This window comes from Drosophila virilis, chromosome 2 (assembly GCF_030788295.1).
Source record: "Drosophila virilis strain 15010-1051.87 chromosome 2, Dvir_AGI_RSII-ME, whole genome shotgun sequence".
Classification (NCBI taxonomy): Eukaryota; Metazoa; Arthropoda; class Insecta; order Diptera; family Drosophilidae; genus Drosophila; species Drosophila virilis.
The window spans coordinates 27,155,369-27,171,193 of NC_091544.1; the positions used below are offsets into that span (position 1 = coordinate 27,155,369).

General features: G+C 37.5%; 1 protein-coding gene across 2 annotated transcripts; it reads left to right on the forward strand.

The window, feature by feature from the left end:
* The first annotated feature begins 218 nt into the window (after positions 1-218).
* Axn (protein axin) lies at positions 219-15,691 on the forward strand. 2 transcript variants are annotated; one of them, XM_002056101.4, is made up of 12 exons: positions 220-1,318; positions 3,029-3,092; positions 10,858-11,186; positions 11,252-11,484; positions 11,554-12,240; positions 13,415-13,549; positions 13,677-13,773; positions 13,840-13,974; positions 14,041-14,281; positions 14,350-14,494; positions 14,557-14,904; positions 14,976-15,691. In XM_002056101.4, exons 3-12 carry the CDS (start codon positions 11,094-11,096, stop codon positions 15,100-15,102), a joined length of 2,241 nt encoding a protein of 746 aa, XP_002056137.1. In that variant the 5' UTR covers positions 220-1,318; positions 3,029-3,092; positions 10,858-11,093; the 3' UTR covers positions 15,103-15,691. The 2 variants fall into 2 exon arrangements, with proteins under 2 accessions (XP_015026051.1, XP_002056137.1); XM_015170565.3 differs by lacking the exon at positions 13,415-13,549 and having other exon boundaries at positions 219-1,318.
* The last annotated feature ends 134 nt before the right edge of the window (positions 15,692-15,825 follow it).

Below are 15,825 nucleotides of genomic sequence, written 5' to 3' on the forward strand. Positions count from 1 at the left end.
TTGTCGCTAGCGGTGGCTGGAATCCATTGGATTTTCGATCGTACCTATCTTTTCTACTGATACACCGAGATGAATAGTATGAAAAGTATCGTAAATTTAAACCGCTGTTATACTGAATATCAAGGAATGGGTGCGCAAATAATGAACGCACACAAGAGCCACTCTGCCATCGAAATGTAAGCTGGGTATCGATATATCGATACAATGCAACATACCCAGACGCAACACAACTCTGCTGTTCTAACCTCAAAGTGGCTAACAAACAAAAGTTGCCTCAACAATAAATATATATTTTGTTTTTTCATTGAAAACAATTTGTTAATAATAACAGTGAACCGATGATAATGTGCACGCGTTTGAAACACTTACAAATTTAAGCCTACCCAAAGCATAAAACGTCCATTTAAATCAAACAACAGCAGCAGCAGCAGCAGGACCGAGGCAACATAAATACAAATACACAAAAAAAAAAAGAAGACACAAATAAATAAATAAAAATCTTAAAAAGCAGCAGCAATTAAAATATATGCATAAAGCAAGTGTTAAGTGCTGAGCAATGTATAAGTTAATTTCAACTTATATTTCGGTTCTTTTGTTGTGCAGCTGAAATGAAAAATGCTTTAAATTACGATTTTCACTGCATTCTCTCTGGCCGAGAGCTGCCAGATGAGTTGCTTGTGACTCTTCCTACTCCTGCCACCACCACAGTGATTTAAATAAATATACGTCCGAAATTGAAGCGTGAATACGGCCAGCCAAGTTTTGACGCACCTTGACACTGCAAGGAAATGAACTCACAAAGACAACTGCAACTATCACCTAACGAAATCAGAGTTCGGGTCCAGCGCTAGAGTGCTGCCAACACACATATAATCACATTGAACCGGCTAGTGCAACTGCAACTGGAGCTGGAGCTGGAGCTGCCTCTCGTCCTTCGCCTTGTTTAGCATTTAATTTGATCGTTTGTCGTTTGTCGTTTGCCATTGTCGTGCCTCTCCAACTCTTGTTACATTCATTTCGTTGTTTACGTTTATTGGCACATTGTTGAACATTCTTAGCCCATTTTACTCGTGCAATTCCCATTACGGATCATAGTTATAATAAATTCTTCGTTGAGCATTTAAATCAAAATGAAATCTTCCTTGTCGCATTTGCCATCGATATCACGTCCAGCCGCTACAGCCACAGCAAGAGCTACACTAATAATACACCCGTCCAAGCCCACCTCGTTACCACCATCAATGCATTTGCAACGCACGAGGACCACACACTATCAACCACATTAGAGGAAAACAAATGGCATAAAAGCGAATTGAAGGTGCGTATAAACACTTATTCCATTTTCCATTTGTTAATCATCCTTTTGCATCTCTTGGTCTACTTAATAATGGCTACTAAAGTACAAGTATAAATATAAATAGATAACGTTTAATATATATCATAATTATTAATCATTTATTTTTCTAAGGACAATGCTACAATGGTTTCGTCCTCATTGTGGAAATTACATATATATAAATGCAACATTTAATATGCTTGAAAGCATAAACATACACATATAATGTTCATAGAACGTGTTATTTTAAACAAAAATGCAAATCTATCGTAGGATTGCCAAAGAATCAAATACCCTTCCAGACATATACCTTTTTGTATTAAGCAGCAGAAAGAAACTCTTTTCCCTTGTGCTCTTCTATGGCAGCTATAGGATAATGTAATCTGATGTTAGCAAGAATTTGCTGATATGTATGAATATTGAAAGGCCTCTAAAACTCGTATCTGTTCATATTGATTGAGATACTTTTAAAATCATATGAAGTTATTTAAATGAAGACTGTTTTCGATCGATTGTTCCTATGTAAGTCATTTTTCATGGGGAAACATTTTGGTTAAATGTAATACAAAATATAAATATTCAAGTATATTTAAAATGTTCGCAACAAATTTTCCAATCGAGCTATTAGCTTTATAAATATCTCTTTTATAGTAATATATGGGTATTCATTTATTGGGACTCCGCTTTTAGTCCCTCAGGCTTACAGAAATCGTCATAGCACTTTATATGTCCGTCTTTCTGTTACAGGTAAGCGGCTCCAGCGGCTCCCTGTATCATATAGTTGCCACAAGAACGAACCGGCAAAAATTAAGTACTTTTATGAAAAATTTAGCCCTGTCCGGATTAAATTTGAGCCTTCGTCGTTTTCCGTATAGTGTATCATGAATTCCACTATAATCATAGTAAAACCATATAAAATTCAAGCCACCGCAAGAGATTGTTCCTTCGCTTGGCAATTCGAGCATTTCAAACAATTCCAGCTGAAATTCAATAAAATATTTTCAATGATTTTAGTTATGCGTTGCGTAAATCAAGTCGTGCGAAAAATGTTTGTATCTACACCCTTCGGAATGTAAGCTGCTGTCGCAAATCGAACCACATTTTCAAGGGTTATTCAATTTTGTGCGCATTGAAGAAAAAAATGCACTTCAAGGAGCCACAATTTTATTGCTTTCTGCGATTGTTACACATTTGTAAATACTTAAGTCCAATATCTAACCATGCGTGACTTTAAACTGTTTAACTCAGTTTGCAGGCTTTTAATTTATTATTTTTATATATACTCTAATAAATATATGCCGTCGAATACTTCAATATTTGCTATATTCAAAACTAAGAAGCAACTGGCGAATCCCTTAAATATATTTCGTTTTGTTTTGCCCATTTGACTATCCAATGCGTTTTCTCCCAATTGGTTCTCCCAATGGTCTAAGAATCTTGCCAATATCTCAAAGATCATTTGGTAATAAAATTGCAATTTACAAATCACTTTCTAGCCCAGGTTTTTATACAATAAATACAAAATCCATTGCCAATAGACAAGATTAAAATAGGAGTTAGTAAATTATTTACATTCAAAATATTACATCAGATATTGTATCAAATTAAATAAAATTTGATTTCTTTTTATATCAAATGCATTGTTAAAACTAACAAAAACAATCTTAAATCTCTTTTTCTTTTTATTTGTAGAAACTGCAGTTTTAAGAATCCCAAGATCTCTGTATCCCACACAAACCTAATGCAAATTACACATGTAAGTATTTTCTTATCTATTAAGGTTAAGATTTACGAATTGAAAACAACAAAACATTAACGTTCATTAACAATTTCAATTTATATGCATATTATATATAAACGTCAAATATGTGGAGCAAAGTAAAGTAAAAAACTTGGATCTTTTATAAAAGCAAAGTTTTTGTAAGGTGGATCAAAACAACATATCTTAAATACCTAAGTCGTCAGCGGTTTATTCCCATAGGGCTTAGATGACATACTTAGTAACTCGATAAATATTGGAGTTCTCAAAAATGCCAGGAGCACAGAGAAATGCTTTAATGTTAATTTGCTTAAACTTTAAACTTTCAAACTTTAAGATCCTATTGAGGATTGTAATAGTCGAGTTTCATGAAATAAAACTAATTTTCTTACCGATTGTTTTTATAGGTACCATATGATATATTCGTCCAATGTTGATTAGATATTGCTTGGAAATTGGAATCAATATAAAGATTATAACTGGAAAGTTCAGTTAAGAGATTTCAAAATGAAAAGGAACGATAGATTATACTAAAAGCTTTAGTTAGTCAGCCGATCCAGGATCCATGTGGATTAGAATTATTAGAAAAAGTACAAAATTGAGAAATTAGATAGACATACAGAGGATATATCTAATTGACTGTTCATTCTGATTACAATTTGTAGTCGTAAACATCTTCTAACAGGCATGGCACATTTTATATTACCCGCTGCAAGCTTTAGCAGAGATATGACAATATATAAGATCTATATCTATATTAAAAGCAATGTATGTCAGCTTATGTGCATGATCGAACTTAACAATGACAAACTGTCCCTTAAATACTCTACCATATACGTATTTGTGGGAAATGGATTGTATACGCTTTTGTTCCGAGCGAAAGTAAAGTTTTTATGCAGTTTGTTTAAAACACAAGCAACACACGAAGGTCAATTGGTGTGCTCCATGTGCGAGTTGTGTGCTTCTGCAGTTTTGCAGTCTAGACTCGAATCAGACTCAACATTCAAAGCTCAAAGCGATGGCGGTCGTCGGCAATTTGCCTTTAACCTCATTAGAAACAAACGGCGCCGGCTGCAGTTTCCAGCCACCAACTTTGAACCCCCTCAACCCGGCTCACGGCCTCGCTCCGCCCCGCTTCGCTCAGGCTCTTTGTTTTTTAAAACTTATTGGAAATAAATGTTCATGTTTGTTTCGAGTTTTGTTGAATAGCGCGGCTGGCCTTAAAGGCTGACAGATAGAGAGGGTGGCTTAAAAAAAAAATATATATATATATAAAAGAGAACAAGCATAGTGCAGCATAATTGTGGGTGGAGGCACAATAAATGCAACCCTCACCCGTTGTGTGTTTGGCAGTACATGGACTGTTCGAATTGTTTGGATTTGGTTTTATTTTTTTTTCTACTTTGCTTTCTTTGTATGTACGAGTACAGCCTCTGGACCTGCGCATATTGGTTGTGCACACACACACACACACACACACACACACACACATATATATATACAACAACTTCTATTCCGTACTGGCGTCTCTTTTGCGCGCATTTGCAAGGACATGCCGCAACCACTGACACTTTGAAATGAACATCCTTTGTGTTTGTTGTACATGAAGAGTCATTATGTTGGTCGCTCGGCCAGTCAGTTAGCGGGTTGGACGATTATTCGTGGGGTGGAGGGGAGGGAGTGGGGCAGCTAGCTGGTCTTAGCTAGCGGCTGTCCAAGTGGCAGCATTCGCATGACTCAGCCTCACTGATTGGAGTATCAAGTGCCCAAAGTCCTTAGTCTCAATCATCTAATATTGCACAATCTGAATGCAAAACGCCGCATTAAACACAACGTTTTGGCATAAGTTAGAATTATTTTGCCGAAGTTTCAATACCCTTGCACATCCATGAAACCAGGCTTTTTTTGAACCTTCTACTGTCAAACTTATTTCTAAAGCAATTCAGTTCTCCTCTCTTCATATTCGGAAAATATTGTGTTTTTGCAAATTTTTAAATGCTTACAAATTTAGATCCAAACATTTTTCTTTATAACGAAACCCAAATTGGCTGAATTTAATTTGGATATTTTGAAAACGAAGAGAAATACTTAAAAATAGTTCCGATCGAGTTGGGCTCTGAGATCTAAAGCTTGATCTCCATATAAAGGTCAACACACAGCTCAAACCGTTAATGCCAGGAGGGTAAAAATTGTGCTAAAACTACCTTACTTTATGTAAGTAAATACATAAGCTAGAATGTGGGAAATTCTACTGGCACTTTCGCAACTTCCACCCCGCTTGGATTAAAAATGCGGGTGAAAATTTGTTTAAACGAAAGTTGCACTTTTCAATTTCATTTGCTCCGATTAATATTAAACTTATTTTTAAAAATATCTATCTAGAATATATTTTTAAATGTATCTGGAAAAGAAATCTCTAAAATTGAAAGAAAATATGAGAAAGTCGGGAAATAACCGCTAGTATTATAATATCTGGATAATTCGGCTGATTCGAAATATAATAATTCAATGGCAAACGAAGGCAATGTTTTATCAAGAGAGTTTTTAAAACAGATAGACGCACATGGTTATATCGACTCAGGTGTTTATATGCATCATGAATGATTAGCTTCTTCTATGCGTTACACGCCTTGTTGCAAATGTAAGATACTCTTGGCAGGGCCATTAAAACGCACATGCAACAATTGTGCCCCAAAAAGACGCAGTCAGCAACGTGGCTTCCACTCAGAAGCCCCTCTCCCAAGTGCCACCCTCCTAACCAACTGACAGCAGTTACATGGGCAACCCCCAAAATAAAATGTGTTCATGTACTATGCCATTTATATAAGCACACACACACACACATACTTATACGCGCGCGTATATGCAGCGTAAACAGGGTGCATTCGTAGTTGTGTACAGAGTTTTGAGCCTGGGCTGCTGCTGTCAACGGCAACAGGATTCAGTTTGACTCTTTAGCTTTGTGCCGTTTGTCAGGACATTTTTGTGTGTGTCTCGTGTTTGTCAACAGTTGTTAATCAAGTTGAGAATCCGTAAACGCCGGCACCTTCAGCCTGAGAAGCCATTGTCATTGGATGTATCGTCACTTGGCAGTCAGTAGAAGAACCTTGGTGTACACCTCGCACACATTGTGCACAGGCGGGTTATCAGTTTGTAAGTATGCAATTTGAAGATCGCACAAAAAAAAAAAAAAACAACGACAACAAAGAAAAAAGGAGTTGCTATCCTGCAGCATCCTGCAGCGGCAACGTCTTTCAACAGAGACTCTCGATTTGGAAGCCCCTGTCAATCATTATGAATAATCATAATATATACGCAAGAGGCATTTATCCTGTGAAGCGTACAAAATCTAATAGGGATAATAAAATTCGTTCGTGCCTCAACTGTCTGTCTGTCTGCCTCCGAGGGGATTTCTTTCCTAACCACCGGCCCTGCCCCGAGGTGTATTGTTAATCTCTGGCATTCAACCGGCTGGAACTAAGATACAATAGAATTCGTTGCCACAATAAGTTTCACATAATTATTATATATCGTACAAATAATTTAATAAAGTGATTTCCTTTTTCAATTGCACGCTTCAGACTATTCGCTGCACTCAATATTCAATAATTCAATTTCAATTAGTTGCCCATTTTGAATAGTTCGAATTTCTCATTTTTTTTTTTTTTGCCATTGCATCCCTAGTTACAAATTCGAACTATTTGAGTTGGCAAAAAAATACTTTTCTTTTGGTTTGCGAAGTTATTTTGTTTCATAACTTGAGCCTCTTAAAACTAAAGAACTTTGGAGTCAGGCTATTTTAAAATATCACATATATGTAATTACCTTAAATATCGTCGAAAATAATTACGTTTAAAAATATATAAATACATAAATGTATATAGATTAATGTGTGTCTATTATATATATATATATATTAACATCTATATCTGCATCAATTGAAAAGTGACTTGCTATTTTTATGTGAACCTTTTCATCTCAATTAAGTAGGAAATACCTGCACCGTATTCTCCTACCTAAACTTGATTTAGCAAAGGAATATAATTAATCGGTATATAAATAACGGAAAAAATTAATTTAATTTATATCGATTGCTTGATAACGAGACAAGTTATCGATTATCGAAAACAAAATCGTTCTGAACGGTCACCTGGCAGACCTACTTCCAGAGTTCAAGTCTCCTACTCTGAGATCAATGTGTTAATACATCTCGAAAGGCAGGCGGACTTGGGAAGAACGACTCGTCTATTGATACGACTCTAAGATATAAATATTTAATGGGATGTGCTTTCTTCTGCCGGTAACATACATTTGCACAAAAAAATTATACCCTTTTTTCGCACATAAAAATATGAATAAATATTTATATTAACCATACTAGTATTCATATAAGCTAGACTATTTTAATCGTATTGCCGAGGGTATTAAAATATAATATAACATCTATGACTGGCCCCATAAACGGACTTCGTATAAACATCCGAGTCGATGATGTCGATTCCGTTCTCTGCCTGTCTTTTTGCCAAATTTCTCAGTTTCACAGTCTTAAAGATAAAAGATGGTGTCAGCCAGATCGAATAGAATATATATCATATATGCAGAAAACCTCAAAAATTCGTAAAAAAAAAAAATGCTGGGCCCTTGAAAAATATTCGTTAATCCGTAAAGATTCCATACATTTTGGTTCCCTCATTAATTCGTAGTATTTATCGCAATGCACAGTATATTGAATCTATTATAAATTGAAATTTGGTTTCGTGTAACCTCTGATAACTCATAATGCAATGCGAAATTATTTGTCGGAGCCAGATCGTTAATTCCTCAATTATAACTCTGTTTTCTAAGACATGATATTCATGATATTGTCTTTGACAAACTAATAAGTTGAGAGAACCAGATAGATAAACTAGAAGAAACAAAACTCAGCAATCAAAAGTTACAGACTTTAATTAGCAAAATGTACAAATGTATGTCCATTGTACATATATTGTTTGTCAAATTCCAATTAAGTTAAATATGTATACGGATATGTATATGGAAATCTCGATAAATCGTTGCCATTTCGAATTATCGGGATTCGACTGTATATACTATATATATATTATACTATACTATACTTCGGCGTGATCCTTTTTCTCCTGGAATTTAAAGATTCTGTCATTCTGCAAACTGCTCTAATTAATGCAACGGTAAACATAACAACTATTCCATATAGTTAAGCAATGCCCAGACTTTGGCAGTAAATGACCCCATGGCTTGTAATCTATTTTTACCAATGGTTTATCAGCTATAAAAAACTATGCTAGGACCCGACTTATTAGATCTACACAATTAAAGTATATATATATAAGAAAATATGATCAATATCTGAACAGAATAGCCCCCAGATAAAGTTTTGAAATCGAAAAACCTAACAACTTATATAAAGACAGCTCAATCAGACATGATTAAGGTAAAAACATCCATACATTATCTATAAGTGTAAAAACCCATCCTTGATATACTTCGAAGTCGAGTTCGCGAAGGTACAAACTTTTAAATTAAATATACATTTCGTTTTCTCTAAGATGTGGCACCCAATCTAATATCTTTTTACTTTTTCTTAGGATGTTAGATAAAGCAAACCCTTCTTATGCCTTTGTTGGCTGATTAGAGCTTTGCGCAGCGAAATAGTCCAGATTGTGCATTAAGTAGCGCTGCCTTAGACAATTCTGGCATCCTTGTTGCATTAGTGCACGCCAAGGAGCTATTATACTATGCTTAAAAGCCAGCTGGATCCTTTGATGTTGGATGGTATTTCGCGTGGCTAAGGATTTGGTTGCGCCAACAACTTATCGTTCGCGCGTTTTGAAGGAGGCGCCGCGCATTTTCAATAGTTTGGCTTTGAGTGACTCGGCTTGGGCGCCTTTACGCCGTGCCCAGAAGAGTGTAGGCGGAGCAAGAGTAGGAGCAGGACGTGGAGGGAAGCGGGAGGCATAAGAGTGGACGTCAAGTGGCCAGCGCTTTCTAGGCGCATGCATAGATATAGATATGTATATAGATATATAGATGTATGGCTGTGCATCTCGCGCTGTCTCTGTCGCCGCTTTGTATGAGTGTGTGTGTGTGCGTGTGTGTGTGTGTGTGTGTGTGCCTCGTGTTGAGCGTTTTTAATTGTGCCTTTTGCTTTGTCCTTTTGGCTGTAATGGAGTGCTATGCAAATGGCGTTTTGATGAGTTTCCTTGGCTCGGGCGCTCTCTTTGTTGTCCCAGCAGACGTTCATCCCCCTTTATTACGCTTTTATCACTGTGTATGTGTGTGCGTGTTTGTGTAGTTTGCATGTTTATGTGTGTGTGTGTGTGTGTGTGTGTGCCTGGGATGGGCTGCTGCTGTTTTCGTCCTTTGTGATTGTTGTTGCCGTTGTCGTCGTTGCTCCGTTGTTGGCGGCGACAGTGCTCTCATGTAGTTGTTGTTGCTTTGACTGCGGCAAAAATAAAAAGAGGAAGCTGGAAAAAATTTGTTTTTTTTTGTTGATTTTCATGCGCGTCAGACAGAAGCAGAGCCACCACCACCAACGACCCCTGCTCGACTTCGCTCTCTCTGTGTGTGTGTGTGTGTGTGTGTGTGTGTGTGTATGTGTGCGTTCCATTTTCAAATTTCGTATATCACAGATTATTGTCCTTCCCCTTGCCATGGGCCCTGCCCTGCCCTGCCCTGGCTGGTATATTGTATTGGTCGATAACGTGAACCAATCAAAAACGCTCTCAAAATGGCCGCCATTCAATTTTCTTCGATATATCAAATTATACATAAATAACTGCGACTCCTTGCGGTCATATGCTTGCGCCTTCATCAATGTGCCTGGCGCTTTGGGGGCTGACGCTGCAGGCGCAAAAGGGCTCCAATAAATGCCAGTTAAGTGCATTAAGTTTTCCATGCCATGAACACGCACACACTTTATACATCTGCATTCTTTTGCGGCGCAATATGTAAAACGGCACTCAATTTAAACTTTTGCATTAATTCAAATTGCATTTCCTTTGCAACTAAGTTAAGACCTATTCCTGTTTGAGTGCAGCTTTTTGTGTTACTCGTCAATTGAATACCTATATAAAATCAACTAATTAATTAAAAATAAGTTTATTTGCAAGGTTTATTTCAAGATAACAAAGCGGAAATGTTTCCAATTTAAACACGGAATTCGAATTTCTATTTAAACATGAAGCGAGCTCTAACTCAAATTTCATAGTACTGATAAATACAGATTATTTTTCTTAATTTTCATAATTCTGATTAATATCGATTTTCAGACATGGCACAACTCAAAAATTTCAAGAGCTGTGTAGCTTCGTTTTGAAAACTTTCGCTGTGCCCTCGACATTGAAAATTAAATTATTTTTATGTGTAGAACCTTACACACCTGATTTATACCATATAGTCGATATATTATAACATAAGGCTAGTATGAATAATTATTTCGAATGATTCTCTTTAACGAATCATTGACAGAATCATTTGAATCGATTTTTTTCAATGAGTCCTTAAAATGAATCATTGTTTAGAATCAATCGAAACTCTAAAGCAGTCGCTAGAAAATGAAAAATGAATGAATATTATGAAATTTTATATATATTTTCTATAGATTAATCTCATATTTTTGAAAATTAATTTTGATGACAGCAAATAATAATATTTATTTAGATGTAATGCATAGGTTATTTGCTTACTAATCTTATTATCTTGAATTAATTATATATTTTAAAAATGTCATTATTGCTTACAGGCCTTGTCTAACTGCCTTCCAAATTCGCTAACGAAATACATGCACCAGAAAAGCATCTTCCATATCCCAAATATTTTTAAAATATCTGGCGTTTGTGATTTGTTAAAACACGTTTGATTGTATTAGCTTAAGCATAGCACTAGATAAAATATTATAAAACATCACAGCAAAAGCCAAGTGTGGAGCATTGTTGGGCCACAAGAAAAGAGGCAAGAAGCGAGCGAATTTAGAGTGGCATGAGCCATCAATTGGGACTCCGGAAACATGGTGATAATGAGTGTAGTGGGCCACGACCACCTGTACCCGGAGAAGAGAGCCGTGTTAAAAAGGTAATGAAGCAAAACCATATACTAGACAAACGGAGAAGTTCCATTATCAAATGATATATGTACAGATGACCGAAGGGGTAATAGATACCTCAAAGAACTCACCTCCATCTTATCTTAACTGGGCCCGCACGCTAAATCATCTGCTTGAGGATCGCGATGGGGTGGAGTTGTTCAAGAAGTATGTTGAAGAGGAGGCGCCCGCCTACAATGATCATCTCAATTTCTACTTTGCCTGCGAGGGTCTGAAGCAGCAAACAGATCCCGAGAAGGTTAAGCAAATCATCGGAGCCATATATAGGTAAGACTCGTATACGAATTCTGAACTGCTTTCATTCAATAATAACAAACTTTCGGTTCATATTCACAGATTCTTGCGCAAAAGCCAACTGTCCATTTCTGATGATTTGCGCGCTCAAATCAAAGCCATCAAATCGAATGAGATTCCGCTCAGTCCGCACATATATGATCCCATGCAGCAGCATGTGGAGGCCACCATACGGGACAATATCTATCCGAGCTTCCTCTGCTCTGAGATGTACATACAGTACATACAGCATATGTCCGCAGTGCAGGAGCGTTTCAGCAGCAGCGGCGCCACCGCAACGGGCAGTGCGGGCAGCAGCGGAAGCGGCGGCAGTTGTGGCAGCAACAATGGCAGCACTGCCGGTGCCTGTGCTCTGCCGACGGCAACTGCCAAGCAGCTGTTGGTCACAGCAGGCGCAGGCGGCAGTGGGCCGATTCCTCCGGGTGTCTTCATCAATTTGCCGATGAGCAGCGGGGCTCCGTTGCCAGCTGGAACTTGTAGTGCCAGCGGCAGCGTTTACGGGCCATCAACGTCAGCTAGCTCCAGTGGCTCCATCAGTGCCACAGACACACTGCCACGCAGCTCTACACTACCCACACTGCATGAGGATTCGGTGCTGTCGCTATGCGATGATTTCGAGAAGGTGCAGGTGGAGGGCGGTGGTCGCCAGCATATCGATTTACCTATGCGTCTCACGCGCGACCTTTTGATAGCAACTCAGAAAAGAAGACTGGAAATTAGACCTCCCGGGTATGTAATTTGATACGAAGGAATCTCATTTTTGTCTAGCACATTTTTTGCTATTATTTCATATCCCGCATAGACTCAAACATTAGCTTTACACCTTATTAAAAAATAGTTTCAATTTGAACATCGATTTCCAATAATAATTGTTATAAAAATAATTAATTAGTTTGTTAGATTCATGAATTTTCTTCTGAACCCACAATTTTTTGTTTCTAAATATATATTGTATAACTTGGAGGAAATAAGTAGAAGTAGTGTAGATATATTAAAGTCTATTTTTTTTTTTATTATTTTGCCTAGCGTTCTGTTGAATGCATAAGTAAAAGTAAATAATCTAATTAAGGCATGTACATATTTTATGTCAGTCATCATCATCCAGTAATCTTCTTATCTTCAAATCTTCGAATTTCGTTAACTGTGCATATATCATTCATTAAAATGCAAGTCTTTTGTGAAATTCGGTGAAATCTATATCACAAATAGCAGTATGATCAGTTAAATCCATAAAGATGACCCTAAAGATGCCCTTAACGTATTGAGAAGCTAATCTAGAAGAGATGGAAAGAGAGTCGCTTTCTTTGTAAATCCAATTCTGAATCCCATTCTCGCTCTCTTAGTTTTTAAAGTAACATGCAAACTTGACATGAAATCATGAAAATCGCAAAGAAAGGCGATGTGATGGGAAAACGAGTAACTACTAGAATGTGGGTAAGGGCAATTGGCTTTCAGTTATTTTATAGATATAATGTAAAATAGTTAAGTAACGAATTCTTTAATTTTATTTTGTTTCAAATAATATACATATATATTTTTATTTTATGATTTACTATGTTAATTTATTTAAATGCTTTCTTTTTATTTACATATAAATACATATTTGTACGATCACAAACGCACGTACGCACGAACCCATCCAACAACAACAACAACAACAAAAAACATACAACCATGAAATGCGACACTCACCGTAACGAACCCATCTGCACACACACAACAACAAAAACAACAACACGGATTTATAAACATCGTATTGTTTATTTTTTCTTCTAATTTTTTGTATACATATTTTAATTTCTGGAACTCCTCGATTTGCTCTGTACATAAAACAAAACACATTGCATGGATCCATCAATTATGTTGCCCCCATTTTTTATGAATGTGTTCCGCATGCGAATAGAGCTCATGGTTATGTGTATACTGCAAGCACCAATACATCCTTTGTACCCAACTCTCGCGTTGATTCGGAGAGGGCAAGCGTTAGCTCCGGCGGCCGCACCGACTCCGATACAATGTCACTGTCCAGTTGTTCAATGTGAGTAATTGGTCCTAAGATAACTCAATGTGAGCTGGATTGCTAAAGGGCATTGAAGAGAGGCATACATTTGGACTCCAAATTGGATAATCTAACTAAACTAACTGCTATTCGTATGTTTTTCCAGGGATGGCCGCCCTTACATAGAACGCAGACACAGCTCGACGGAGAGCAAGGCCATACGCCAGAGCGCCATGGCGAATAAGGAAACGAACAGCTTTCAGGTACCTAAAGTTAAAGTCATTCCCAATGCTTATACATATTTTCTTAATTATTCTATATGTATCTAGGTTATACCCCGCACGCAACGACTACATTCAAACGAGCATAGACCGCTGTCGGAAAATGAACTGTTGGCCCTGCTGATACCCAAGCTTGAGGAGGTTAAGCGCAAACGTGATTTAGAAGAGCGTGCGCGCTTAGAGGTAAACAATGGAATATACAAAAAAATATTAATATAGTAATATACTGTCATGTGTCCAACATTGCAGCGCATGCCAGGAACTGCATCCAGTGCCAATGATCGTGCATTCGCTGAGGCGATACGTGAAAAGTTTGCGCTCGATGAAGACAACGACCAAGACATTTTGGACCAGCATGTGTCGCGTGTGTGGAAAGATCAAACGCCGCATCGCTCACCTGGGACTATGTCACCCTGCCCGCCCATACCATCGAGAAGACGCACGGCAACACATGACTCGGGCATGGTCAGTGATGGTGCCATGAGCCTGAGTAAGTTTGATCTATCTGAATTAATAAATCCAGTTTTTCTTATTGCTGCCATCTTTTGAATGCCACAGGTGGGCACTCAATGAAGCACTCAAAATCCATGCCCGATCCCAGTTCCTGCTCTAGGAAGCTAACAAATAAATGGCCTTCAATGAACACAGACAGCGGCATCAGTATGTTCTCAGCTGATACTGTCATGAAATACAAAGATACTAGGTATATTTACGAACAGCTACTTGCAACAAATATATTTATTTTAATTTGAATATTTTGTACAGCTCCCGCTCTGGTTCAAGCACGGCCTCAAAATTGGAGGAAGCAAAACGAAGACTGGAAGACGAGCCGCGTCGCACTCGTCGATATGCCCAACCGCAGCTACAATCCCATATGGTGGCAATGCAGCAGCAACAGCCCCTATCTACCTTTAGCAGTAGCAGCAGCGGCAGCAGCACAATGCATCATCATCAGGCTGTAGCTTGTCCACCGCCGCTGCCCATTAAACCGCCGGAAACAGTTGTGGTGTTTTCATTCTGCGAAGAGCCAGTTCCTTACAGAATCAAAATACCCGGTACTCAGCCGACCCTGCGCCAATTCAAGGACTTTCTGCCCAGAAGGGGTCACTTTAGGTATGTGTGCAGTAGAAGTAGTATTCCACATAATAGCCGAAGGTTACTAGATTTTGGTTTGCCATTTTCAGATTCTTTTTTAAGACGCATTGTGAAGACCCGGACAGTCCAGTGATTCAGGAAGAGATTGTTAATGACTCCGATATACTGCCGTTGTTCGGAGACAAAGCGATGGGTCTTGTCAAACCATCCGATTAATCTTAAGCATTAAGTGTAGATTTTTTATTAAGCTAAATTATGAATGGGGGGTAAATAATGATTGATGTATGTACAATATGTATGGTACATCTTAGAGATACAACTCGAGAAGCTATTCCCAGAAATCAAAACTTAAATAGAACTAACTGTACATTCAATAGGCTTTTGCAAGCATCACAAACTATTGTACGTGGGGTAGGGGCGGGGTGGGGGACTACAACGATGTTTGGTTAGTGGTAGGTATGGTAGGTAGGGGGAGTAATGTGTTTCATAATTTCGTCCTGAACATCTGGAGGTATTTTTTTAAATATACATATGCCTATGATAAGGAACGATGAATTAACACCGATAAAATGTTTAAATTGATGTATATGTATTTGTTATAAGTCGAACAACGCGAATCGTACATTTACATATGTATTTATTGTATTTTGTATGTTTTACCATATAAACTCAACGAAGATCTGACATTCATTTAAACACTATATATCCCGCATACCATTTGGTGGCTCTTAATACACACAATAGAGATTATTTAGCACAGCACAATAAAAAAATAATTGATTCAAAAATTGAAACAAAAGAAGAAGTAAAAACAAAAAAAACATAGCAAGAGAACAGTTCTATGGGTATTCCTGAATTCGGATTTGTTTGTTACTTTTTACTAACTATGGACTGCCTGCAATAAATTTTGTTAATATTTTTATAATGTGCATTTTATGA